At 43.3% G+C, this 27,838-nt stretch overlaps 1 protein-coding gene across 1 annotated transcript; it reads right to left on the bottom strand.

Moving 5' to 3' along the window:
* Positions 1-125: 125 nt before the first annotated feature.
* KCNG3 (potassium voltage-gated channel modifier subfamily G member 3) lies at positions 126-27,716 on the bottom strand. Its single transcript, XM_019942749.3, has 2 exons — positions 27,071-27,716; positions 126-4,562 (listed from the first exon to the last, which is right to left on the bottom strand). Exons 1-2 carry the CDS (start codon positions 27,700-27,702, stop codon positions 3,917-3,919), a joined length of 1,278 nt encoding a protein of 425 aa, XP_019798308.1. The 5' UTR covers positions 27,703-27,716; the 3' UTR covers positions 126-3,916.
* Between the last annotated feature and the right edge of the window lie 122 nt (positions 27,717-27,838).

Genomic DNA, 27,838 nt, shown 5'->3' with positions numbered 1-27,838 from the left:
GCGGTACGCGGGCCTCTCCCGTTGCGGAGCACAGGCTCCGGACGCGCAGGCTCAGCGGTCATGGCTCACGGGCCCAGCCGCTCCGCGGCATGTGGGATCTTCCCGGACCAGGGCACGAACCCGTGTCCCCTGCATCGGCAGGCGGACTCTCAACCACTGTGCCACCAGGGAAGCCCCTGATTTTTATATGACCTATAAAAAGGGGCCCCAAAGTCCCAAAGAAAATATTTTTAAGAGAAATCCTTCGTGCCTTCTGAAGTTACCAAAAAAAAAAAAGTATGTCCAAAGAGTACTGAATCAAGTCTGAAAACCAGGTTTCTGAGGTGTGCCCTGACACTAGGGTGACCAAGTGTCCAGTTCACCTGAGACTAAGGAATTTCCCAGGATGGGGGTACGTTTAGTGCTAAAACCAAGAAAGTTCCAGGCAAACCAGGGTAAGCTGGTCTCCCTACGGGTGACGACGGCTAAATCACAACCCAGTGGGAGCACAGCGGCCTGTGCTAACATTTAGATGGGATAAAGGACATAGGAAGGGGCAAGGTGAACCAGAAGGTCTCCAGGGCCCTTTAGTTGTAATTTACTATGACCCTATGACATATTTATACCACATTTGATTGGAATGTATATTTCATACCATAAGTGAATGTACTTTTATGTAGGGTCAGAGGGTGCTGGAAATATTTTGTGAAGCTATGCGTTAAATTTGGAGTTATATATGCTTAATAGCAAAACAGAGCTAGGAGTTTCCAGTTTTTTATTTTTCATTTCTATAGTAAAGAGGAAAAATAAGCTGCTTCTAGAAAATATCAAGCCAACAGAGAAAATTCTTCCAATACCAACATCCAACTTAATCCCATCTCTCCTCCTCCCAGATCACTGGAGACCTAGGACATCTGGACAAAAGTTTAAAAACAGGAAATATTATTTTGACTTACTGCCACCATGAAAGAATACATTTCCACATTTTTAAGAAAGTAAGAATTTAGAAATGTGTGCTTACAAGTAACTACAAAACCCAGGAGAAAAGCAAATGCAACTGTAGCAACCAGCAATAACAAAAGAGTCATAAAGAGCCTGTGCTCTGCAACAAGTGAAGCGCACTGCTATGAAGAGTAGTCCCTGCTCACTCCAACTAGACAAAGCCTGCACGCAGCCACGAAGACCCAATGCAGCCAAAAATAAATTAATTAAATAAATAAAAGATAAAGAAGACCTTGAATTGTTAGAGTATATTTACTTTCAAATATGTTTCCTAATTTTGGACCTTTAATTCTGAAAAATCCCACTTAAGAGGATACAAAACAAGTCATATATTAATAAGATCAAGTCACACAAGCTCACGGGCGGTACAGTGAGAACAAACATTCGGGATTCCTCTTTCCTCCTTGGGCATTCTAATTTAAGATACCTGACTTACTGAGACTAATATAGGTCCTAATGAAAGCATTTCTGCCATGAAGACTGAGTTATGAGAAATTTCTAGAAGTACAACTATGAAAGAAGTGTTACTCAATTATTATTTTTTAAGGCAGTAACTCAGGGAAAGCTATAAGAAAATGCCTCTGTTCCTAAAAAACTACAACATCCATGATATATATTTTTTTCACTCATGAATGAACTATTCTATCAGGTCTCATCATCATCCTTACTACACGGGTGGCTGAACTGACATTAGCATTTATCTAACATGCTCCTTTATGAGAACTGGTCTTACGAAAACTTTGGCATCACCAACAAGAGATTTCTTACTAGTTACTTAAGGGCAGCCTCAAAGTCTGCTTGTGTATTTACATGTGTGACTCTACACATACCCATACAGGTATACAGTTCTCCTTGCCTCTTCAAAAAGCAGTTTCTCTTCCCAAATCAGTCAACAGTTTGTGCCCAAGTCTATGTCTACCACCTATGCTGTGGGGACATGAAGGTGTGTGTGAGAGAGAGGATCCCAGCCCTCAAGATAGTTATACTTTACTTGGGGAGATAAGACATACATTCTCATGAAGAGTTCTCAGTGCCAGAAAAATTGCTGGCTGTCTTATTCTTGTTAGTAATGTGGGGGTGCTATCACCTGCCTGTTATTTGCATAAATCACAAAGCCTTAATCAAAATAGGTAAGAAAAAATAAATCCATGCTACTTATTTCAAATATATTAAAATACAATAAATAACAGAGCTTATTTTGAGTATGTAATAAGTAACATACCAGTGTGCAATAGTAGGCAAGATGGGGCGACAGTCTTAATGGCCAAAATATCACTTAAATTCAGGAAAGGAAGTTAGGGAAAAGGAATGGTTTCGCTATTATTACCTCAGCAGTGACAACAGCAAAGAGTGTGGTTTCTCAAGGCTTTTCTTAAAACCCAGAGGTGTGTTAAGAATAAGCTGCTGGGCTAGGTTCCTAGAGATCTAGGTTTTAGCCCCAACTCCTTCACGGTCATATCCTCTCTTGCCCTGGTTTTCTACCCATACTGCTTGAGGCTGGAACTAGACGACGGCTAATATTCCTTTAATGAACACGTCTGGTAACTCTTTCTTTGATAAATATATCCAGGTCCCCTTTCCAACTCCTCTGCTCCCCCTCCCACCCCCACTAAATTACAGTGTGTAACATTAAATTATTCATGAATCTATGACTTTAATTTTTTGTGTTTCTATACTGACGGCTTTACGGCAACTGGTTAACAAAGCAAAATCCTAATTCAGATTGCTAAAATTCAGCAGCAAACAATCATCAGTTTTATATTATCTAGTCCTAATAACCTAGCCAGATTAGTATGGCATATTATTCAATATTGTTACAAGAAGTTTTGGCATAGCTGTAATTGACAGTGGTGAAGATCAGCCCAAATAATTATGTATTCATTGTTTTTAGCTGACTTAAAACTGGCTTGGCTACACAGCAACCAAGGGTAAGGAAATAATTTCTTTTCTTGTGATAATCTAGTGACAACATCTAAGTATGACTTTGGTATAAAACGGCTACATAAATATCCTTTCATCTTAAGTCTTATTAAAGCCATGGTGTTTGGCAAAAAAAAATTAAGAGCAGAAGAAGGTAAGTATGGGTTGTAATATCAAACTATTTCCATTATCATTTTAATGTTGGAAATCTTGTTTGGACATCCAAATCTTAGGATAATTCTCACCTAGTAACGGCAATGAATTCAAATAAAATGAACTCCAATAAAATGCTAAACAATACAAATACTCTTTTTAGTCACATCAGGACAGAGAAAAAAGAAATCCAAAATGGAAAAGGAAGAACACACTCAATCTTCCATATGAAGCTGTATGATAAGGTGAATAACAGAAGCAAACACAAATCAGATAATTGAGAAATATGCTGGAGAAGTTTCTCAAATACTATTCTTGCTTGTATCTACTAGCTCCACTATACAGTTTAAAATGTGGCCAAATTTTTAAAGTAGTTGTTAAACACTTCCTGCATCTGACATATGTTTCCAGGGTACTTCTGACATTGATATGAGAGATTATAAAACATTTAGAAATGAAAATGTTACTCTCCAACAAAAAACACTATAACTTCCAAGCTTCCTCTGCATTCACAAGACGGAAAAACATTTGGAAAATAGTAGCTTTCGGTTTTAAAATGTTCAAATAATATACTTTACAACAAACACGAAACATGTAATTGTTCAAGGCAAGGAAGAGACAAGTCTAAATAAAACAGGATCCTAAAATTTACTCTAGGAGTCATTCCTTTTCCTGTGCAGTCTCAATCTTATTTACTCCATAATAAGTAAACTGCTTTACCCCTTCAGCTGGGAAGGACAACTTTTACTCTACCAAGGTGATGACAGTACCACTGCAGTGCTCACCCAACGAGAAATGCATGAATATGAAGTAGCGTCAACTCGATCAAATGAAGCGTATGCAAGATTTGATTTGCAATGCGTTAATTTAGGAACTCAGCGGAGAGGCTCCTACTATATCTAGCTGATCTAAACTTGAGCTCATGATAACACTGCACGAAGCTATGGTAGATAAAAGTGATAGGTAATGCCAATAAGACGATTCCACTGACAACACAAACTCCTCCAAGAATTCTTCCAGGCATTGTGATAGGATACATATCTCCATAGCCAACTGTAGTCATAGAGATAATCACCCACCAGCAGGCAGCAGGGATGCTGGCGAAGTCCTTGTTGGATGTTTCCAGGTCCAACCCATGTTCAAGAAGCTGAGAAAGTGCACTAAAGATTGCCATGGCAACACAGATGAAGACAAGCAACATAACCATCTCTCGGTAACATCGTTTGAGAGTCAAACCAAGTGTCTGAAGACCAATGAAGTGACGGGCAAGCTTAATCACCCAAAAAATCCTCATCATTCTAAGCACCCTCAAGGTGACTCCAGCCCTCTGGAGTTGAGAGTTCTCGCCCGTAAATACTGTCATTAACACGGAGATGTAATACGGCGTGATTGCCAGTAAATCAATGATGTTCAGGGGTCTCTTGACAAACTCACACTTGTTTTTGGAGACGATGAACCTCACAATGCATTCTGCAGTGAACCAACCTATGCAGATAGCTTCAATTATCCTGTCAAGAGAACAAAAGAAGAATTGATCATTTTATTTTTAAGCATTTTAATAGCTCTCAGATTTCTTCAGATAGTACTACACTGACATACACATTCAGTTACCTTTCCAGAAAACATAAAAGAACAGACGGCATTACCAACATCATCAGACTCATCGGGATGCAACAGAACAACAAATACATCAACAAGTGAAAACTGAACTTGATGAAGTTCTTATTTATATATGGCATGTAATAGCATTGAAAGAAACATTTGTTTGCTTGTTGTCACTAATACTTAAAAAAAAAATCTCTCTCTTACTTGGTGGCTTGAAATTAACTTATACTCAGCTCGCCACACTATGAAATGTTATTCCATGAGGGCAGTGGTTCTCTACTGTGATGTAAGTTATTAGGTAGGTCAGAAGGACTTGGTTCCTACAGACAGTGGACACACCCAAGTTTTCAATGATTTACTTCTTGGTAAATAGGAATGAACTCAATATCATCTCCGAAAATGTTACTGTATTTTTTTTTTCCTACAGGCTGTGTGGGAGACACTGAATCTAAGCCTGCCTTTTGGGCTTTTCAGGAATGCCAGTGCCCTCACCAGAAGAGGACCAGGTCATGACCATCCTCATCACAAGCGTTACAGTGGAAAAAAGGCTGAGGAATCCTGCAGTGGAGCAAAACAATCACTAAGACCCAACAAGTTTGTTTGTTTGTTTTCCATAGCTATTTTGATTCAACATGTATCTTTAAAATATAGGGCCATGGACTTCCCTGGTGGCGCAGTGGTTAAGCATCCGCCTGTCAATGCAGGGGACACAGGTTTGAGCCCTTCTCCGGGAAGATCCCACATGCCGTGGAGCAACTAAGCCCGTGAGCCCCAACTACTGAGCCTGCATGCCACAACTACTGAAGCCCGAGAGCCTAGAGCCCGTGCTCCACAACAAGAGAAGCCACCGCAATGTGAAGCCCACACACCGCAGCGAAGAGTAGCCCCCGCTCGCCGCAACTAGAGAAAGCCCGTGCACAGCAACGAAGACCCAACGCAGCCATAAATAAATAAATAAATAAATAAATAAAATATAGGGCCACATTTAATCTAGAGCAGTATTTACCAACCCTTCCATGTCACTCCACACGTTGAAAAGAATATTACCTACATAGCCTACTGGCGTCAAGGGGTAGCATTCCTGAAGTGGAAGCCACCAGCCTCGCCCCACACTCCCCAAGGCTGAGGAATTAAACCTCAGCACAGTGGTTAGGAAGCCCTGACCCAGAGTGAGAGGTAATGCTAAGGTAATTTTTAATTAAATTACACTTTTTTATTTGTAAATATTTTTATTTCAGTTATTTCATGCAGTAGCTTTAGAAAAGAAAATGCACTACAGTACATGTCTGTACAGTACAGTACAAATATGACTAATAAAATGTTTTAAACATGGCATTTAAAAAATTATAATTAAATTACATTTTAAAATTCAAATTTAAAGTTACTGTCCTTATACCATCATTCATTTTTCTCCACATAATTCTGTCTTACTATTGACCTAGACCCAAACATGAGAAGTATGATGGAGAGAGAAGAAAATGTAGCAGGTGGGATGGTAAGGTCTGTGGGGCAACATTTTGAAAAGAAGTACCCAAAGTGCACGGCACAGAACACAGATTGCACTGAATGCTTCTCAGGGAAATGAATAAATAAAATTAACCATGTTCCCCTACTATGGAGGTTCCTAGGGCCATAGAGATTAATTTGATTTATGTCTTGAATAGGTCGTACATTCACATGGTTTAAATTTCAAAGGTAAAAAAAAAGAGTACAGAAAGAAAATTCTCACTCTCACCCTATTCCCCAGTCACTTGGTACCCCAGTATTCACTCCAGTCCCAATTCCTCACTGGTCAGAAGGGCAAGAACCACTGACCAACAAGAAAGTGGTAACTTGAGTATATTAACTCCCTGTGGCTGCTGAAAAAATTACCACAGGGCTTCCTTGATGGCGCAGTGGTTGAGAGTCCGCCTGCCGACGCAGGGGACTTGGGTTCGTGCCCCCATCCGGGAGGATCCCACATGCCGCGGAGCGGCTGGGCCCGTGAGCCATGGCCGCTGAGCCTGCGCGTCCGGAGCCTGTGCTCCGCAACGGGAGAGGCCACAACAGTGAGAGGCCCGCGTACCGCAAAAACAAACAAACAAAACAACAACAACAAAAAAATTACCACAAACTTGGCGGCTTAAGACAACAGAAATTTATTTTTTCACATACCCAGAGGTCAGAAGTGCAAAATCATTATCATTGGGCCAAAATCAAGTGTTAGTAGGGCCCACTCCCTTCGGAGGCTCTAGGGGAGAATCCATTCCTTGGCTCTTCCAGCTCCTGGTTGGCATTCCTTGGCTTGAGGCCACATCACTCCTATCTCTGCCTCTGTGCTCACCATGTCAAATCTCCCTCTGCTTCCACCTTGTAAGGATACACATGATAGCATGCAGAGCCCCTGCGATAATCCAGGACAATCCTCCATCTCAAGATTCTTAATTTAATCATATCTGCAACATCCCGTTTGATATATAAGGTAATATCCACTGGTTCCCAAGGATTAGGACCTGATATCTTTTGTGGGGAGGGAGGGATTATTCTTCAGCCTACACACAAACTAAGCAAGAAGATACAGCCCACAGTGAAAGTAATCCAACCTACCGCCCAGTGAGGAAGATCAGCAGATGAGGTCACAGCTGCCCCTATTTCTTTCTCTAGTGTATTACCTGCCGTTCTGCACAGAGACCCCATTACTCTGTGGTTGGCAGCAGCTTCTCTATCCCCACCAGGCTATCAGTAAAAGCTGCTGCCATAATGACCTCTATGAACCTGGAGGCTTAGAGAACTGGGAGGGTAATGAAACTTGGTAGATCTAGAAGATAGGAGGCTGCATTTTTTCAATATTCAGTTTTAATAAACATATTAAAGGCATCCCTTCTCCCTGGTAATGCTCATCAAATACTCCATATGTTCCCCCATATTTCTAGCCCCTTGCAGTTAGGCAAGGTCACATGACCAGTTCTGATCTATGAGCTGTGGGCAAAATGACTACAGTTCTGGGCAGAGGCATGGAAGAGTAGGTGTGAATTCTCTTCCCTGCCACGGCAACCTGAAAGGCATGTGTCCTAAGTGGCTCCAAGATGGTGGGGTCCCTACCAGCTCAAGTCACTGAGTATGTGTTCAAAGAAAGACAGACATTCCCCATCCTGACTCTGATTGGACATGGGACATGGTATGTGAGCAACCAATAAATCCTTGTTGTGTTAAGCCACCAGAATTTCTAAGTTGGTTGCTATCCTAAGTAATAAACTGGTAAATTCAGTAAGTAATAAGATACACACTCAAAAAGGATTGCAAGAGCACAAAGCAGTCACAGCAATAGTGTTCTCTGATCGGCTGTGGTTTTTATCAGTTCTCGAGCTAAAGTACTGTCTCTTCTCTAGCCAGACATGAGCAAGAGCACTAGACCTGATGCCGGGAGCCCTGCTGCTCTTCTCACTCTGATCTTCTAAGGGCTCTCCCAGCAATAAAGTCCTAAGACCCTATTAAATTAAGAAGAGTAGGGGCTTCCCTGGTGGTGCAGTGACTGCGAATCCGCCTGCCAACGCAGGGGACACGGGTTCGAGCCCTGGTCCGGGAAGATCCCACATGCCGTGGAGCAACAAAGCCCGTGCGCCACAACTACTGAGCCCACGCCACGACTACTGAAGCCCGTGCACCTAGAACCCGTGCTCCGCAACAAGAGAAGCCACCACAGTGAGAAGCCCGTGCACTGCAACGAAGAGCAGCCCCCGCTCTCCACAACTAGAGAAAGCCTGCGCACAGCAACGAAGACCCAACACAGCCAAAAGATTTTTTTAAATAAATTTATTTATTTATTTTTGGCTGCACTTCAGTAGTCGTGGGGCGGGCTCAGTAGTTGTGGCTCGCGGGCTCTAGAGCGCAGGCTCAGTAGCTGTGGTGCACGGGCTTAGCTGCTCCGCGGCATGTGGGATCTTCCCGGACCAGAGATCAAACCCGTGTCCCCTGCATTGGCAGGCGGATTCTCAACCACTGAGCCACCAGGGAAGCCCAAGAAGAGTAAAAATTTTAATTGTGCCAAAAACACCAGAACATTTTCAGCTAATTACTTCCACCAGCAGCCAAATTGTTCAGATTAAAAAGGAGGAAATCCAAATGACACTAAATAATCTCTCAGTAAGGGAATTTCAAAGAGGTAAACCCATCTGTAATGAGGCCCATGGGGCTCCTCCTGCCCACCCCCCAAGTCAGACACAATTTATCCAGAATTCCACGCTAAGGAGATGAATAAGTGAGAAACCCCAGGCATCCCTCTTTCACCCAGGATTATGCCAAGGCATTCTCCAAAAACAAACACCACTAAGCCTGCCAAAACTCCCCATGTTTCCAAATGGCACTCTTGCCAGTGCCACCTCCAGCAACTGCTGGAAAACTTAAGCGCTGTGTTTTACTGAGCACTACAGCAAATGACTGGGCACTCCGAGGGCTACTTCTATAAAAAACAAACTGAAAAAAAGAACGGAAGAAGATACTGAGGATACCAGCATCCTTTGAAGCCCATTCTGATTTCTTTTGAGGCCCAAACAAATAGAAGCTCATGAATTCACAGCTAAATATATATATATATGTGTGTATATATATATATATATATAGAGAGAGAGAGAGAGAGAGAGAGAGAGAGAGAGAGGCCTTTCAGTTCAGCACTGTGCTAAGCACTTTGTAGACATCATCTCATTTAACCCTTTTCAAGAACTTTATGGAGTGTGTCCTTCCCCTAATATCCCCATTTTACAGATGACAAAACTGAGGCTGAAAAGTTAAACATCTCTTCTAAGATCACACAACTAAGAAACTGCAGTGCCATAGCTAATGAAACCCAGATCTATTGGGCTTTGAAGCACTAAGGAACATCTGAAAATGCTAATGATTTTTATGACAATGTTCATTGTTAATATTAAATTATATACATCAATCTCTTGGTCTCCATGGTTGATGTATTAGAGCAGCATTTTTCACACTGCTGGTTCTTAGCCCATTAATGGATCAAAATTGATGGAGGGTTTTTTTTGGAAATTAAATAGAAATATTAGTGTGCATCAAAGTATAGTTTCATAAAACTTTTGTTTCAGTTACATATAGTTGTGTACTAAGTTACGATGTAAAATGTATTCCCTTCCATAGGCACTGAGGAGCTCAAAAATTGCTGGCAATCATCAGTCATTCTAATTCCCCCAACTGATCCGTCATGACAGAAGGCACTTCCGGCAATGACTCAGAGGTTTACAAACAGGCTCCACAGGAGAACAAATGCTTTTAGTGCTAACCATCCCCTCCTGCCTGCAAAAAAGACTAGGACAGGACATAAAAAGCCATTAACTATGCTGTATGAGGTGAAGATCAGTCTCCCTCTGGGTGCTAACTTCTCATCTTTTTCACTCAACATTTTATTGTGAAAAATTTCACACATGGAACAAATTAATTAATATTTTAAATATACTTGCTTATCACCTATTCACCCCTATATCCATCTATTAACCTTTCTTTCTTGGATGCATTTTAAAATAAATCCAGATATCGGTGCACTTCCATCTAAAAAATTCAGAGTGCATATTATTAACCAGAGTTCAATATTTGTTTCATTTCTTTCTTTTGATTTGAACTTTACATGCAATGGAATGCACAAACCTTATGTGCACACTCACTGAGGTCTGACAAATGTGTAACCTCTATAACTGAAACTCCTATCAAGATATAGAGCAATCACATCACCTGAGAGTTCCCTGCCTTACTCATCTTTGTATCTCCTGCCCTTACTTCCCATCAGACATACAAGTGCTCAACAGCTTTTTGTCCAGTACAATGTAGTGACTTTGACAGAACTTGAAGGACTGGAATGGCTCTTCTGGGAGCTTTAAGGGATAACTGAAGCCTGTCATCAAAAAATGGTGCTGAGGGGACTTCCTTGGTGGCACAGTGGTTAAGAATCTGCCTGCCAATGCAGGGGACACGGGTTCGATCCCTGGTCTGGGAAGATCCCACATGCCGTGGAGCAACTAAGCCCGTACACCACAACTACTGAGCCTGCGCTCTAGAGCCCGCGAGCCACAGCTACTGAAGCCCGTGCGCCTAGAGCCCGTGCTCTGCAACAAGAGAAGCCACCCAATGAGAAGCCCGCGCACCACACGAAGAGTAGCCCCCACTCGCCGCAACTACAGAAAGGCCCGTGCGCAGCAACAAAGACCCAACGCAGCCACAAAAAAAAAAAAAAAAAGAACCTGCCTGCCAATGCAAGGGACATGGGTTCAAGCCCTGGTCCAGGAAGATCCCACACGCCGTGGAGCAACTAAGCCCATGTGCCACAACTACTGAGCCTGCTCTCTAGAGACCGCAAGTCACAACTGCTGAGCCCACGTGCCATGGCCCGTGCTCCACAACAAGAGCAGCCACCACAAGGGGAAGCCTGCGCACGGCGGCGAGGGGTGGTCCCCGCTCGCCACAACTAGAGAAAAGCCCAGGTGCAGCAACCAAGACCCAGTGCAGCCAAAAATAAATAAATAAAAATAAATTTATTCTTCAAACAATCGTGCTGAATTGAGTTGGACCCTTACCTTACACCAAATACAAAAGTTAACTTAACATGGATTAACTGCCTAAATGTAAGACCTAAAACAAGTTTTTTAAAAATTCCTAGAAGAAAACATAGGGGAAAAGCTTCATGACATTGGACTTGGCCACGATTTCTTGGCCATGACACCAAAAGAACAAACAACAAAAACAAAAATAGACAAATAGGACTACATCGAACTTAGAAGTTTTTGTGCCTCAAAAGACACAATCAACAGAGTGAAAAGGCAAGCTACAGAATAGGGGAAAATATTTGCAAATCATATATCTGATAAGGGATTAATATCCAGAATACATATCGAACCCCTACAACTCAACAACAAAAGAATCAAATAACCCAATTTAAAAATGAGCAAAGGACTTGCACAGACACTTCTCAAAGATGGTATACAAATGGCCGGCAAGCATTTGAAAAGATGCTCAACATCACGAATCATCTGAGAAATGCAATCAAAACCAATCCGAAGGTATCACCTCACACACATCAGGATACCTACTATTAGAAACAAAAACCAGAAAACAAGTATTGATGAGGACGTGGTGAAATTAAAATCTCTGCGTACTGTTGGTAGGATTGTAAAATAGTGCAGCAGCTGTGGAAAACAGTACGGAGGTTCCTCAAAAAATTAAAAACAGGGCTTCCCTGGTGGCTCAGTGGTTGAGAGTCCACCTGCCGATGCAGGGGACGCGGGTTCGTGCCCCGGCCAGGGAAGATCCCACATGCCGCGGAGCGGCTGGGCCCGTGAGCCATGGCTGCTGAGCTTGCGCGTCCGGAGCCTGTGCTCCGCAACGGGAGAGGCTGCAACAGTGAGAGGCCCGCGTATCGCAAAAAAATAAATAAATAAAAATAAAAAACAGAGCTTCCATATCATCCAGCAATCCCACTTCTTGTTATATATCTAAAAGAACTAAAAGCAGGGTGTTAAAGAGATATTTACACACCTGTGTTCATAGCAGCACTATTCACAATAGCCAACAGGTGGAAGCAACCCAAATGTCCATTAATGAATGACTCCATAAATAGAATGTGTCACAGTCTTACCATGGAATATTATTCAGCTTTACAAAGGAAGAAAATCCTGTCACATGCTAATAAATGGATGAACCTTCAGGACGTTATACTAAGTGAAAGATACCCAGTCTCACACACACACAAAGACAAAGACTGTATGATTCTACCTATAGGAGGTATCTAAAGTGACAAAATTCAGAGAAACAGAAAATAGAATGGTGGTTACCAGGGGCTGAGGGAAGAGGAAAAAGACAAGTTGTTGTTTAACGGGTATTTCCCCTAATATCTCCATATTACAGATTACAAAACTGAAGTTAAAAAGTCAAACATCTTTTCCAAGATCACACAACTAAGAAATTGCAGTGGCACAGGTAATAAAACACGGATCTACTGGGTTTTGAAGCACTAAGGAACATCTGAAAGTGCTAATGATTTTTATGACAATGTTAATTGTTACTATTAAATATGTCAATCTCTTAGTCTCCATGGTTTATGTGTTAGAGTAGCATTTTTCATACTGCTGGTTCTTAACACAGTTTCAGAATTGCAAGATGGTAAATTTTATGTTATGTATTTTTTACCCCAAATAAAAATACGTACATGAAACTGTCCAACGAAGGGGAGAAGACAGGAGGCTCCTGAAGCAAGGAGCCCTTCTCCACTTGTAACTTGCTGTGAAACCATGGATAAGCTATTTAATCTCTCTTCCTGAATTTTCCTCAATGGTTAAATGATGAGAATAACAGTAAGACCTATCTCTCAGATTGTCTTAAGAATTAAATGAATTAATATGAAATAATGGTAAGTGCTCAATAAATCGTGTCTATAATTATCATTATTACAAACCATCTCTGGGCTTGTGGTCTTCCCTTCACACTCAAAAGGAGATCATGTCAGTGTTTTCCTGAGTGCAAAGAGAAGGCAAGAATGGAAGCTCCATCCTTTCATTCTCTCTTCTCCCAAGAATTCTGCCTATATTCTCACACACTGCTGGCTGTAGCATAAACCGGTACAACCACTTAAAAGAGCAATTGGCAGAACCTATCAAGCTTTATACTGCACATGAAACCCAGCCACCTACTCTAGGAATTTATCCTACAAACACACTTGCATATTTACATAAGAATATGTACAATGAGATCCACTGTTTGTAATACCCAAGGATAAAAAAATATATAAACATCTATCCAGAGGAGATTGATTACATAAATGTACTTCCTAAAGTTATTAGGTTGAACCATATGAAATTGACATTGGAAATTTTATGACTCTACCTTATGCCATGTGGCCACGAAAAAGAGTTAAGGTGCATTCCTGAGCTTTGATGTGAAACAGTCTTCAAGATGTACAGGTGCAGACCAGTACATATATTATGCTCTAATTGTGTGTGTGCGTGCGTGTGCGTGTGTGTGTGTGTGTCTGTGTCTGCGTATATTGGAAGGATACTTAAGAAACTGTTAATATCAGTTGCTGCCTCTAGGGAGGGAGCCTGACCGCAGGATGGAAACTCACGTTCTACTTTATTACCTTTTGTGCCGTTAAATGATTTACCATGTGCACATATTATTTTTCCAATTAAGAAAAATTTTAAAGAAAAAGTGAAAAGCATGCCCAACTAGAACAGCAATCACCATAATGAAGTTGTCAGTGGCTTGAATCAACCAGCACAGCCCCAGGAGTAGCACAAAAAGAAAAGTTGCACCCTTCCTACCCCAAGCTTTCAGGCTTGAACGTATGAGGCATTTCTAGCAGGCCTATACAGTGTGATGATACGTGGTGTAATAAAAATCTCCAACAAACTACATCACCGTCCACCAAATTCTCTACAGTCTCTTTCATGTCCTTATAAAAGTTTCTCCACAAGTTCAATGGGGGAAAAAGGCAGGAATCAAACAAACAAAAAAAAACTTGATTTTTTCTTATATATTTTAATTACCTTACAGAAAGAAAAAATCCATACCACTCATATATTTTTATCTTGTACTCTAGATCAGTAATGAAAATAAACAAAAACATACATTAGGTACTTACTCAAGTACCAAGCATTCTTCTGTAAATGTATACATATTAATTCATTTAATTCTCACAACTGAATGCATAGTACGCAGAGAACAGGGATCCTCACTGGGCTGCCAAGTGAGATGTGCAGTGGAGAGAGGCGTGATTGTAGGATTTATGGCTGGAAGCCTTATGGCAACACTGAAGCCTTATGGCAAAGCTGACAGATTTTCAAAGTCAAGTTATAGCTTTAAAGGCAAAGGGAACCCCTTAAAGATTTGGCAACAGGTGGATTCATTTGTTGAATAAGCATTTCTTAAGAGGTTACCATGTGCTGGGCATATTGCCAGGCCTGTGAGCTGGGAAGAGGCCAAGTGTACTGTGGGAATATACAGCGGGCAGATGTTTATGGGCTGACTGGAGGGTGCGAACAATCAGGAGGCTGTGACACAGGCAAGAGAAATGGAGGGCCCAAGCTGGCAGATGATGGGAATGAAATGAAACGAAATAATGCAATGAAATGAAATGGGGGATAGATGGCAGAAGACTTCAACAAGACCCTGCCACTGGCTGGCTGTGAAGGGCACAAAGAGCTACAGCTGCAAGGATATGAGCAGATGGCCCAAGACTGAGCAGACCTTCAACACCATCCTGGACCTTGGAGAGATGTGTGGGTCGGAGGGAACCAGGCAGATGCCTCGAGGCAAGCGAAGAAAAGAAAACCACCCAGCAAAATCTTACTACAAGAGATGGCCGGGCTTCCCTGGTGGCACAGTGGTTAGGAGTCCGCCTGCCAATGCAGGGGACGTGGGTTCGTGCCCCGGTCCGGGAGGATCCCAGATGCCACGGAGCGGCTGGGCCCGTGAGCCATGGCCGCTGAGCCTGCGCGTCTGGAGCCTGTGCTCCACAACGGGAGAGGCCACAACACTGAGAGGCCCGCATACCACAAAAACAAAAACAAAAACAAACAAACAAAAAAGAGATGGCTGCTGTGAACCAGTCTCTTGATTTTCCTAACAGATGAAAAGACAGAAATCATCTTTCCAGAGCCAAATTATGAAAAGAATTTCATCAACACCATGCTTCAGTGTTTGTGTTCATTACCCTGTAATCGAGGACTTGGCTCTGGGCTGCCTCTGAAGAAACCATCCACATTTCTGTGTGTATCTCTACCAGATGCTCTCAAAGTCGGGGACACCAGGGCAGCTTTTCTTCACCAGATGCTGAGGAATGAGTTTTCAGTAAACCACCATGTTCTAGGTGAACCTACACATAACAAGTGGAGAGACCCAAAATCTGCGGTTCTGGTTCTCACTACTAAAAAACTTCCCAGAGATGAGAGCAACAGAAACCCAGACCCATCAACACCTGCCCATCCAGGCCACCAGCGTTCTCCACTCCGGGTGGGCGCCCTTCATCCTGCAGGTACAATAATCTCCCCCAGCACCTTCACCTCCACTCCAAAGAGACACTAATCCATCTAAATAATGATGCAAGATCAACTCACTGCAAGAATTAATCTGTTCCCAATCCATATGCAACTACCGATGGGTTCTACTCCTTCTTTTTTAAATTTCATTGGCAATGCATTAGTAAAAGAATTTTTTAAAAAAGAAATGATATCAAGAGACCATCCTCCTCAGACATGATCATCTTATAAAAACTGATACCAATTCTTTTCTTTTTTTTTCTACTTTCTCTTTTTATTTTTTTATTTATTTTTTGACATTCTTTTTTTTTTTTTTTTGCCGTACGCGGGCCTCTACCGTTGTGGCCTCTCCCGTTGCAGAGCACATGCTCTGGACGCGCAGGCTCAGCGGCCATGGCTCACAGGCCCAGCCGCTCCGCAGCATGTGGGATTTTCCCGGACCGGGGCACGAACCCGTGGTCCCCTGCATCGGCAGGCGGACTCTCAACCACTGTGCCACCAGGGAAGCCCTGACATTCCTTTTTTAAATATTTTTTTCCATTATGGTTTATCGCAGGATATTGAATATAATTCCCTGTGCTATATAGTAGGACCTTGTTGTTTATCCATCCTATATAAAATAGCTTACATTTGCTAATCCCAAGTCCTTTCCTCCCCCAATTCTTTTCTTTTTAAAAAAAATAATTTATTTATTTATTCATTTATTATTATTTTTGGGGGCTGTGTTGGGTCTTCGTTGTTGCATGCGGGGTTTCTCTAGTTGCAGCAAGCAGGGACTACTCTTCGTTGCAGTGCACGGGCTTCTCATTGCAGTGGCTTCTCTTGTTGCAGAGCATGGGCTCTAGGCACGTGGGCTTCAGTAGTTGTGGCACGTGGGCTCAGTAGTTGTGGCTCACGGGCTCTAGAGCACAGGCTCAGTAGTTGTGGCACACAGGTTTAGTTGCTCCGCAGCATGTAGGATCTTCCCGGACTGGGGCTCAAACCCATGTCCCCTGCATTGGCAGGCGGATTCTTAACTACTGCACCGCCAGGAAAGTCCCTAAAAACGGTTTTAAAAATGCAAAAACAATGCTATGTTTTATGTGTAAATACATATGTATGTACAAGCATATATTAAAAATGTTTTTGATTTGCCCCTTTGCTTAGACCTGCTAGGCGTCCCTGCCTGGTGAGGAGGCTGAAGCCATGGAAGCCCCCGCATACTACACCTTGGAATAGCTGTCTTGGAGGAGGGCACATCCAGAGCCCCACATGCCACTGGGCCTGAACTGAGAACAAGCCTGGGCCTGGGCTCTGGATAACTTCCCTGCGCTGAGCCGCCCCTCCTGCCAAAGCCCCCAGTTCTGTGGGAACATGCACTACTGTGCATGTGGGCTGCCACGTCACGCCTGCACCGGACATGTAGACGGTCCCCAGGTGGAGAGCGGCCAAAAACACTGGTGAGACCCGCACGTCCAGGAGCCAGTGGCTAATCCAGGATGGAGCGACAGTCCCGTCAAGAAGAGGCCAAAGACAAACACCACAGGGCACAATAGGGCCTGAATAGCCAGGAGATGCCAGCAGCAGCGGAGGCCAAAAAACACGCAGCCAGATCGCCTCCAAGTGCCCAGGCCGCTTCCCAACCCACACCCCGAAGCTGCGGAAACCCTGTAGAGGCTTGAAGCCCTGTGGAACTCGGCAAGGAGAAGAATCGTGGCCTTCTGCCTGGCCCACATCGCCCCTTCAACACATGCCCTGGCCTGGGGCCTGGGTCATCCCAGTGGAGGGCTCGTTATCCCTGTCTGGACTCCTCCCCTGGGCCCCACCTTGCTCTGGGATGAGCCTGGAAGACTGTGGGGCAGAACATTCCGTATGTCCCTCCTTTCCTGGATTACTGACAGGTTTCTCAATTAGAAATCTCTCTTCAGGGAATCCGTACTATCTTAAGGAACTTTTTTGTAGCTGTACTCAGAATTGTCATGTTTACGTTAATTCCAATTATGAGCAATGATTAAAACGCGCTTCCTTTAAAAAAAAAAGTGTGGGCTTCCCTGGTGGTGCAGTGGTTAAGAATCCACCTGTCAATGCAGGGGACACGCGTTCAAGCCCTGGCCCGGGAAGATCCCACATGCCACGGAGCAACTAGGCCCGTGTGCTACAACTACTGAGCCTGCACTTTAGATCCCGTGAGCCACAACTACTGAGCCCGCGTGCCACAACTGCTGAAGCCCGTGCCCCTATAGCCCATGCTCTGCAACAAGGGAAGCCACTGCAATGAGAAGCCCGTGCACCGCAATGAAGAGTAGCCCCCGCTCGCTGCAACTAGAGAAAGCACCCGCGCAGCAATGAAGACCCAAAGCAGCCAAAAAATAAATTAATTTTTTAAAAAGTGTGTTTTTGTTTCTTTGTTTGTTTTGGCTGTGCTCTGTGCATGCAGGATCTTAGTTCCCTGATCAGAGATCATACCCACACCCCTTGCATTGCGGGCACAGAGTCTTAAGCACTGGACTGCCAGGGAATTCCCTAAAAGTGTTTTTAAATGCATAAAATAATAACACCAAAGTCAGGAAAGTGGCTATATCTGTGGAAAAGGAAGTGATTTCAATGGGGAAAAGGCACCTAGTAGACTTCAACTGTACTTTTTATGTTTTATTTCTTAAGATGGGTGGTAGGTACACAGGTGCTCAATGTACTATAATCTATATTTTTTTACATGCCTGAAAGACTTTATGATGGTTTTATGCATAACTTCTTCTTCTGCCTTCGTAAAACGTGTATTTCCTTTATTTCACAGATTGATTTGTTCTGCTTTTTAAGTTTCTGGTAACTGTATTCAAAGAAAACAAATTTTGATTGGCATAAAGAAATCACATTTTAAAAAAATGCTTGAAGTTTGCTTTATTTTCAATAGTCTCCTAAGTTAAAAATAATTCTTTAGAGCATTTGCTGTAGAAATGTTAAAGCACCAACATCCACCATTTAAATAAATTATACAGATTAAATGAGAAATAGGGACAATTTGTTTTAAAAGCCCATTGTATAAGGTACTGTTTTTTTTGTTTGTTTATAAATTTATTTATTTATTTTGAGTTGCGTTGGGTCTTCGTTCCTGTGCGCAGGCTTTCTCTAATTGCAGCGAGCGGGGGCTACTCTTTCGTTGTGGTGCGCAGGCTTCTCATTGCGGTGGCTTCTCTTGTTGAGGATCACGGGGCTCTAGGCATGCGGGCTTCAGTAGTTGTGGCACGTGGGCTTCAGTAGTTATGGCTCACGGGCTTAGTTGCTCCGCAGCATGTGGGATCTTCCCGGACCGGGGATCAAACCCATGTCCCCTGCGTTGGCAGGCGGATTCTTAACCACTGCACCAGCTATTAAAATAGTCCCCAGCTATTTTTCCATTTTGGAATTTATCCAACATATGCACTTATACCAATTTGCAAAGAAACATGAAAAAGACTGTGTTCTGCACTCCTGTTTGCATTTTTGAAAAACTACAGTCAAGCTAACCATTCCACAGCAGAGTAGAGCAGGGACCTGGGAATCAAATGCCAGGTCACGACTTAACCACTATGTGAGTCTGACATCCTACTTAATCTATCTAAATCTCAGTCATAAAATGGGAATAACAATGGTGCTACCTTGTAGGATTATTATGAGGCTTAGATGATAAAATAATTGTAAAACTTTAACAAGTGACTAGCACATTATAAGTATTCAATAAATACTGACTATTACAGCCATTACTATAATTGATAGGACAGACACTTGTAAATGAACTGTGGCCCATCTATACAATGGAATACTACACAAATTTTAAAAAGAAGGAGGAAGATTTATATTAACTGATGTGGAAAGAGTTCCTAGATGTTAAGTGAAAAAAGCAAATTGCTAAACAAGATTATAGAATGATCCCAGTTATAAATTTAAAACACACCTGTAAGGGGGCTTCCCTGGCGGTGCAGTGGTTAAGAATCCACCTACCAGGGCTTCCCTGGTGGCGCAGTGGTTGAGAGTCCGCCTGCCGATGCAGGGGACATGGGTTTGTGTCCCGGTCCGGGAAGATCCCACATGCAGCGGAGTGGCTGGGCCTGTGAGCCATGGCCGCTGGGCCTGCGCTCCGCAACGGGAGAGGCCACAGCAGTGAGAGGCCCGCGTACCGCAAAAAAAAAAAAAAAAAAAAAAAGAATCCACCTGCCAATGCAGAGGACATGGGTTCAAGCCCTGGCCCGGGAAGATCCCACATGCCGCAGAGCAACGAAGTCCGTGCGACACAACTACTGAGCCTGCACTCTAGAGCCCGTGTGCCACAACTACTGAAGCCGTGTGCCTAGAGCCCGTGCTCCACAACAAGAGAAGCCACTACAATGAGAAGCCTGCGCACTGCAACAAAGAGTAGCCCCCGCCTGCTGCAACCAAAGAAAGTCCGTGCACAGCAACAAAGACCCAAAGCAGACAAAAAATAAAATAAAAAATAAATAAATTTATTAAAAAAATAAAAATAAAAAGACACCTGTAGGGACTTCCCTGGTGATGCATGGATAAGACTCCATGCTCCCAATGCAGGGGGCCCAGGTTTGATCCCTGGTCAGGGAACTAGATCCCACATGCATGCCGCAACTAAGAGTTTGCATGCCACAACTAAGGAGCCCACCTGCTGCAACAAAGACCTGGTGCAGTCAAATAAATAAATATATATATAAATAAATAAGAGACATCTGTATAATATGCATATATAATTATGTGGATAGTGGATATACACATATATACACTCATATATACGTAGTGTGTATATTTGTATATATGCAAAGAAAATTTCTGGAAGAATACTCAGAAACTGGGTAATAGGATGCAGGAGAAAGAGGCATGTTTACTCTTTACTCTGTAACACTTAGAACTGTACTTTTTTCCAATGAGCAAAGTTTTCATTTGAAAAAAAAAAAGAATAATGTTTAAAATAACTTGCTTACCAAAAGGGAGAAAAAAAGCACTTTGATTAAAGAAAAGGTATTAACAAAGGAAGTTTCCACTGAATTCTAAAATTGGCAGCAGATAGAAAAACACTGTACACATATTAAAAGAAACAGTCCACTGTGAAAGAACAGACTTTAACTGAGGTTCTGGGTTATGTTCAATCCTATCAGAGATCTATTAATTACTGGTTTCCGAAAATATCCACCTTATCTGCAAAGTAAAAGCACTGAGACTTTCATCTTCAGTTTCAAATATTGCTTTTTATTTTTAAAGTACTTTAAAAAACCTATTGAATTTATATAATATTGACCTAAAAGGCAATAGAAATAATACAGTTGAGTTTTAAATTTCTATCCCCTGCTGTTTCATCTTTATTTCATTTTTTAAACTTGGGCTTAAAATAACACCTAAAGAAATTTAATTATCTTTACATCTCAAAGTCTCACAACACAAAGCAACTTTTAGAATAAAATTTCTAAAGAACAGATTAAAATTACAGCAAGGCTTTGCATGCTAAAGAGATTTAAAACTCAAAAGAGAACACTGCTGGGCTTCCCTGGTGGTGCAGTAGTTAAGAATCTACCTGCCAATGCAGGGGACATGGGTTCAAGCCCTGGTCCGGGAAGATCCTACATGCCGCGGAGCAACTAGGGCCGTGCGCCACAACTACTGAGCCTGCGGTCTAGAGCCTGTGAGCCACAACAATTGAGCCCACCCGCTGCAACTACTGAAGCCCACACACCTAGCCCATGCTCCACAACAAGAGAAGCCACCGCAGTGAGAAGTCCATGCACCACAACGAAGAGTAGCCCCTGCTCGCCGCAACTAGAGAAAGCCCGTGTGCAGCAAGACCCAACACAGCCAAAAATAAAATTAATTAACTAATTAATTTTTAAAAGTTTAAAAAAAAGAGAGAACACTGCTGCTGAGAAAACTGAGGGACCAAAAAGTAAAACGCACAACTTATTTATATCTGGTCCATGTTTTATTTTTATTTATTTTTTTATTTATTTATTTTTTAAACCCAAGCCCCCTGCATTGGGAGCACAGAGGCTTTTTTTCCTTTTCTTTTATTTATTTATTTTTTTTTTTTAAATTTATTTTATTTTTGGCTGCGTTGGGTCTTCGTTTCTGTGCGCAGGCGTTCTCTAGTTGCAGTGAGCAGGGGTTTCTCATGGCAGTGGCTTCTCTTGTTGTGGAGCACGGGCTCTAGGCACACGGGCTTCAGTAGTTGTGGCACTTGGGCTCAGTAGTTGTGGCTCACAGGCTCTAGAGTGCAGGCTCAGTAGTTGTGGCACACGTGCTTAGTTGCTCCGCGGCATGTGGGATCTTCCCGGACCAGGGCTCGAACCCGTGTCCCCTGCATTGGCAGGCGGATGCTTAACCACTGTGCCTCGAGGGAAGTCCCTGTAGTTTTCTTTGAATGGGGTCCTAAATTAGAGAACAAAATATTTGCAACTTATGTCATTAACAAAGAGCTAATTTCTTAATTCTTTCTAAAAATCGCCAACTAAGAAAGTCATCGCCAAAATTTACACAGCTCACTGAAAAGTAAAATAAGTGAGTCCTAAGTATATGTAAAGATGCACATTTTTACTCAAGGCAAAAATAAATTAAAACTGGGCTTCCCTGGTGGCGCAGTGGTTGAGAGTCTGTCTGCCGATGCAGGGGACATGGGGTTTGTGCCCCGGTCCGGGAAGATCCCACATGCCATGGAGCTGCTGGGCCCGTGAGCCATGGCCGCTGAGCCTGCGCGTCCGGAGCCTGTGCTCCGCAACAGGAGAGGCCACAGCAGTGAGAGGCCCGCGAACCACAAAAATAAATAAATAAATAAATAAATAAATAAATAAAATAAATTAAAACTACTAGACACCATTTTTCACCTTCCAGCATGATAAAAAATCAAAAGTATAGGTATGTTATAAGTCATAATTCTAGTTATTACTTTAAAATGTGTATCTCAGAAATAACTAAAAAAAAAATCAAAAGTATAATAACGCTTTGTAGAGTATGAAAAAACATGGTCTCTCACACACTACTGGTGGGAGTATAAATTGATACAACTTTTTGCAGAGCAATTTGGAATTATCTATGAAAATGACAAGTACAAAATATGGAGTAGATAACCAGCAAGGACCTACTGTAGCATAAGGAACTATATTCAATATCTTGTAATAACTATAAAGGAAAAGAATCTAAAAAAGAATACATATATATGTTACTGAATCACTTTGCTGTATACCTGAAACTAACACAACATTCTAAATCAATTATATTTCAATAAAAATTTTAAAAATTATATATATATAATTTTTTAAAAGGCAAGTACAAATGTCCTTTGACCCAATGACTTACTTTCAGGCATTTATCCTATGGATATACTTTCATGAAAGCAAAATAATGTACATGTACAAGGATATTCACTACAGCATTCCCTACAGACAAGAAACAATGTTAAGTGTCCAGAAATTATAGGACATTCATACAACGGAACGTCATGCAGCTGCATAAAAGAACTAAGCAGTTCTTGGGATTTTCTGTTGTTGTTTTTTGGCTGCGCAGAGTGGTTTACGGGGTCTTAGTTCCCGGATCTTAGCTCCCCACCAGGGATTGAACCCACCCTGGCAGTGAAAGGGTCAGGTCTTAACCACTGGACCGCCAGGGAAGTCCCCAAACCATATATTCTTATCTTTATCCCTTTTGCACAGTAAGTACTTGATAAATAATGACTCCCTGACTTAACAGACTTTTTTCTCATTCTAGCACAGGATCCCATTCTCCTCAACTAAGAGTTCTACCGCCTGAATGCCTCAGCCTTAACCCACAGATCTCTTCAATCTATGCAAGAGAAGATACATTCCTGGAAGGTTATATTTTGAAATGTAGATAAACAATAGATATTTATTGTGCCTGAATAATAGTTTTTTCTAAAAGATGCTATCATAATAAATAGTACAATATAAGAGAATTTAGATGCCTTCTAGGGCTTTTCATCTCATCTAGTTTGGTGGCTAAGACATGGTTATATAAAAAAATAACCACCATGCTAGGAAGGATATTACAGCTGCCAAATGAGTCACACAAGTAAGCAGTCTCTCAAGAAACTCAGGAGGAAATATCACATCTACTAGGGTAGTCAGGAAACGCTTCAAAAGGGAAACAGAATCAGAGTTGGGCTTGATGGATGATCTAAAAGGGACTGACTGCACAGTAAGGGACATCCAGGTGGTTCAGGAGCAAGTGAACAGGCTGGTCTGGACAAATGGAGCCTGCAGGTGGCAGGGAGTGCTCCTAGATCCTGGAAATCCACTTACTCAGTCCCTGAGCCTGTATCCTTCCAATGCCCTGGATTTATTTTGATTCTTCCTACTATCTCCCAGAGTTGTCATTTCATCTCCATTCTCACCAACCTGAAAGCAATCCAAGCTCTCATTCCCTCCCTCTGCAAAAATTTCCAAATTAATCCTCCTATTTCCAGTCTCCACCATCTCCAATTTATGGTGTACAACTCATGACATTTGTTACCTTATACTCATGATCCACTCACCCCAAACCTGCCAACAGCTAACCACTGCCTGCAAAATAAAATTATTCTCCCTCTCATTCCAGACCTTCTAACATTGCCCTGTCTCCATCTCTCACTCCATCACTGGACTCACACTCCCTAAACGTAATATACAAATCTCATGCCTAGGCCCTAGATGTTCCTATTACCCGGAAAATCTCCGTATTTTGTTCCCAGGTGGGGTACACATGGTTGTACAGGTTTCAAACACTGTAGTTTACATAAATGATACCACCTGCCAGTGTTGGGCAGTGCACAACCTCTGCAACCTTCCAAAGACAGCTTGTTTCCATCCTCTTCCACCTTGAGACCTTCCCAGAACAGCTCAACCCAATTGTTGATCAATTGTGCCTCTGATTCCTACATCAATTGCCAGCTTGACACGGTTTCCTCACCCAAAAATGTTACAATATTTGGAATACCGAGAGTACCTTGAACACAGCGGATACTCAAAAGATGCTTGCAAATTACAGTGGGTAAGTCAACAAAGGCAGATTGTGGTTAACGGGCAAAAAGCCTTGGGGAGGGACTTCCCTGGTGGCCCAGTGGTTAAGAATCTGCCTGCCAATGCAGGGGACACGGGTTCGAGCCCTGGTCCACATGCCACGGAGCAACTAAGCCTGGGCGCCACAACAGCTGAGCCTGTGCTCTAGAGCCCGCAAGCCACAACTACTGAGCCCGCAAGCCACAACTACTGAAGCCTGCATGCCTAGAGCCCGTGCTCCGCAACAACAGAAGCCGCCGCAATGAGAAGCCCGCGCACCACAAAAAAGAGTAAACACCGCTGGCCGCAACTAGAGAAAGCCTGAGTGCAGCAATGTAGACCCAATGCAGCCAAAAATAAATAAATTAAATAAAAAAAAATTTTTTAAAAGCCTTGGGGAATTCCCTGGCGTCCAGTGGTTAGGACTCCACACTCTCACTGCCAAGGGCCAGCATTCGATCCCTGGTCAGGGAACTAAAAATCCCATAAGCCACGCAGCGCGGCTAAACAAAACAAGACAAAACAAAACAAACCAAAGGTAAAGAGCCTTGAAGGCCAAGAGAGAAGTTCCGACTTCATTTGGGAGATGATCAGAATATGATCAGAAAGATGTTTTAGGAAGAAAGCCTAATTTCAGCAACCACAAGCAAACAGGGTTTGAGACACTATTCTCAAAGTACCACCTTAGTTGTCTGTTGGAGGGGGCCTGTAGGAGGCTCCCTCTGTAATGTGCAGCCTCCTCAAGTCATTCAGTCATCCCTCAGCTTATCTGTTTGGGATTACAGATAATGGTTTTCATATACCTACACTCAGAGTGAAGCTTAAAACTGGGCCATTAAGCCAAGAAAAACATGTCTCTGCCTGAAATATCTGCGTATCTAGGAAACAGTTCTGACGTGAATAATTATATACATACATAAAATACATATACACAAATTAAACATTTATCTTCTTCCTTCACTTCTTTTGCAGTCTTCCTCTTTTCCATCTGTCTCTTCCCTTTTTGGTTTCTTTCTCTCTTTCCCCCTAAAATTATTATTCATGTCTCTCATTTCTTTCATAAGTACATAAATTAATTTCATTGTACTGATGGAGTACCAAATAAGTAATTCTTATCTGTAAATTGAAAACTCAGAAACTAATACATTAAACAAAATGAGTTTTCTAATTAATTTCCTTTCAAAGCATGTGTCTTAGATTTCATGTCAAGATAGCATATCAGTAATGGACTCCATGGTCCCAGATAGTTTATTTACTTCCTAAATTTAAATAAAAATCTTTACTCTCCAAAGGAAGAATATTATGTGGAAGTAATCCACTCCAGTATCAGGGCACATAGCACCAGTGGAACCATGCACATGTCTATCAGGAAAAGATTACCAGGCAAGCAACCAAGTTTTTAAAATGAATGGAGAGTAAATCTTAAAAGAAGATCCAAGGTAAAACACATGATACAATTTTGTGTTTGTGCCCAAAGAGGCTGTCTCCCTTGAAAGCCCAACTTTACTGTTTATTCCTCCCACCAAATATGCAAAATAAACTCACTAGTACTAAAAACAGAAGTATGCTATCACTACTGAAAGGTAAGCACTATCAAAGGAAAGATCGAAATATTTTCCTTTCATCCTACTAAAGTGAAAAGAAAAACGATTAAATACTGGATACTGTTTCTGAACTTAGGGCAGTTTCCCATGGTTTTTTCCCTCCCCAGCCTGAAGATCTTCCGGAAGTTACAGTGTGAATCTGGTAACAAACGGTGGACAGGTGCTTTGCTAACTCCATACTTGGTAGGAAAAGAAGAGGAAAAGGGCACGGACAACCATTATTTAGAGTCTATCGCTAAATTAATCTCCTTTATAAAAATTCCATTACAACTAATGTTATGCAGAGTATATAGAGTGTGTGGGCAGTGTACAGCAGACCACACCATGATAACAAGACTTCATCTTTTCAAACACCATCAGAAATTGGCAAATAATTCAAACTGCTCTTAGCCCAAGGTTAAATTGTTTAATACTAACGATAAAAGTTTAGAGAAATCTAATTAACCGGTTGCTAATTTGCTCAAAAGTAAACTACAAACATGGGAGGCTTGTTCATCTCTATCTGCGTCTCCCCAAGGCTGGCGATTCGCCCTCAGGAGGGGCGTCTAGTGGGCGTACCAGAGCCGGCTAGAGCTGGGGAAAGCGGGGTGGGGTGGGGGGTAGTGAGGACCAACCCACCCCTTGGCTCGCCGCGCCTATGGCCGCGCTCGGCCCAGAACCCGGCCTGGCTTGGCCTCCCGGAGGCAAACAGGACGGAGACTGGACCGACGGACGGGACGGACAGACTCGACAGGACGGACAGGACGGGCAAAGAAGCAGTGCGTCCTACCCGGAGGGCTCCCTCCCAGGGCCGGCGGAGTACCTGCTCCGGTCATCCAGGCTGCGGTTGTCGGCCGCCGCGGCGCGCCAGTCGGGCAGTGTGCTGGCGCACAGCACCACCATGGACACGATCACGAACACCACCGACACGCTGGCCAGGATCTGCGCGGCCAGGGACGACGTGGGCTCCTCGAAGGTCCGCCGCATGCGCTCCAGCCAGCGCCGGGAGGGAGCCGCCTCGGCACCGCCGGGTCGCGCCTCGTCGCGGCCCAGCGCGCCCGGCTCTTCGGCCGTGTAGAAGGTGTAGGTGTCGGACATGCGGTCGTCGAGGCGGCGCTGGCAGCAGTACTCGAGGTGCGCGCCCTCCAGGCCCCAGTAGATCATCTCATTGTAGAAGGAGAGCTCGCACATCCGCGGCGCGAAGCGCAGCTTGCCGTGGCCGCGCACGTATAGCAGGATGAAGCCGAAGGCCTCCGAGTGCCGGTCAAAGAAGTACTCGTTGCGCTCGCGGTCGTAGTCGTCGCACACCTCGAGCACGTCGCGCTCCGAGCGACAGCCGTGCAGCCGGCTCACGCGGCGCAGCGGGAAGTCCTTCAGTAGCTCCCGGGATAGCGAGTACCGGGCGCCGCCCACGTTCAGCACCACCGAGGCCGCCCCGCTGCGCCTGTAGGTCATGGCTGGCAGCCCAGAGGCCCCGAAGCCCGACGGCGCCGCCGCCGCCCCCCCGGCCGCCGCGCGGGGCCTGCCTGCCGTTGGCCGACCGGGGAGCGCGCCGTCGGGCCCCGCAGGCTGTCCCTTCGGCTCTCCCTCC

Source organism: Tursiops truncatus, chromosome 14 (genome assembly GCF_011762595.2).
Source record: "Tursiops truncatus isolate mTurTru1 chromosome 14, mTurTru1.mat.Y, whole genome shotgun sequence".
Taxonomy (NCBI): Eukaryota; Metazoa; Chordata; class Mammalia; order Artiodactyla; family Delphinidae; genus Tursiops; species Tursiops truncatus.
This window is presented reverse-complemented; position numbering and strand designations above follow the sequence as displayed.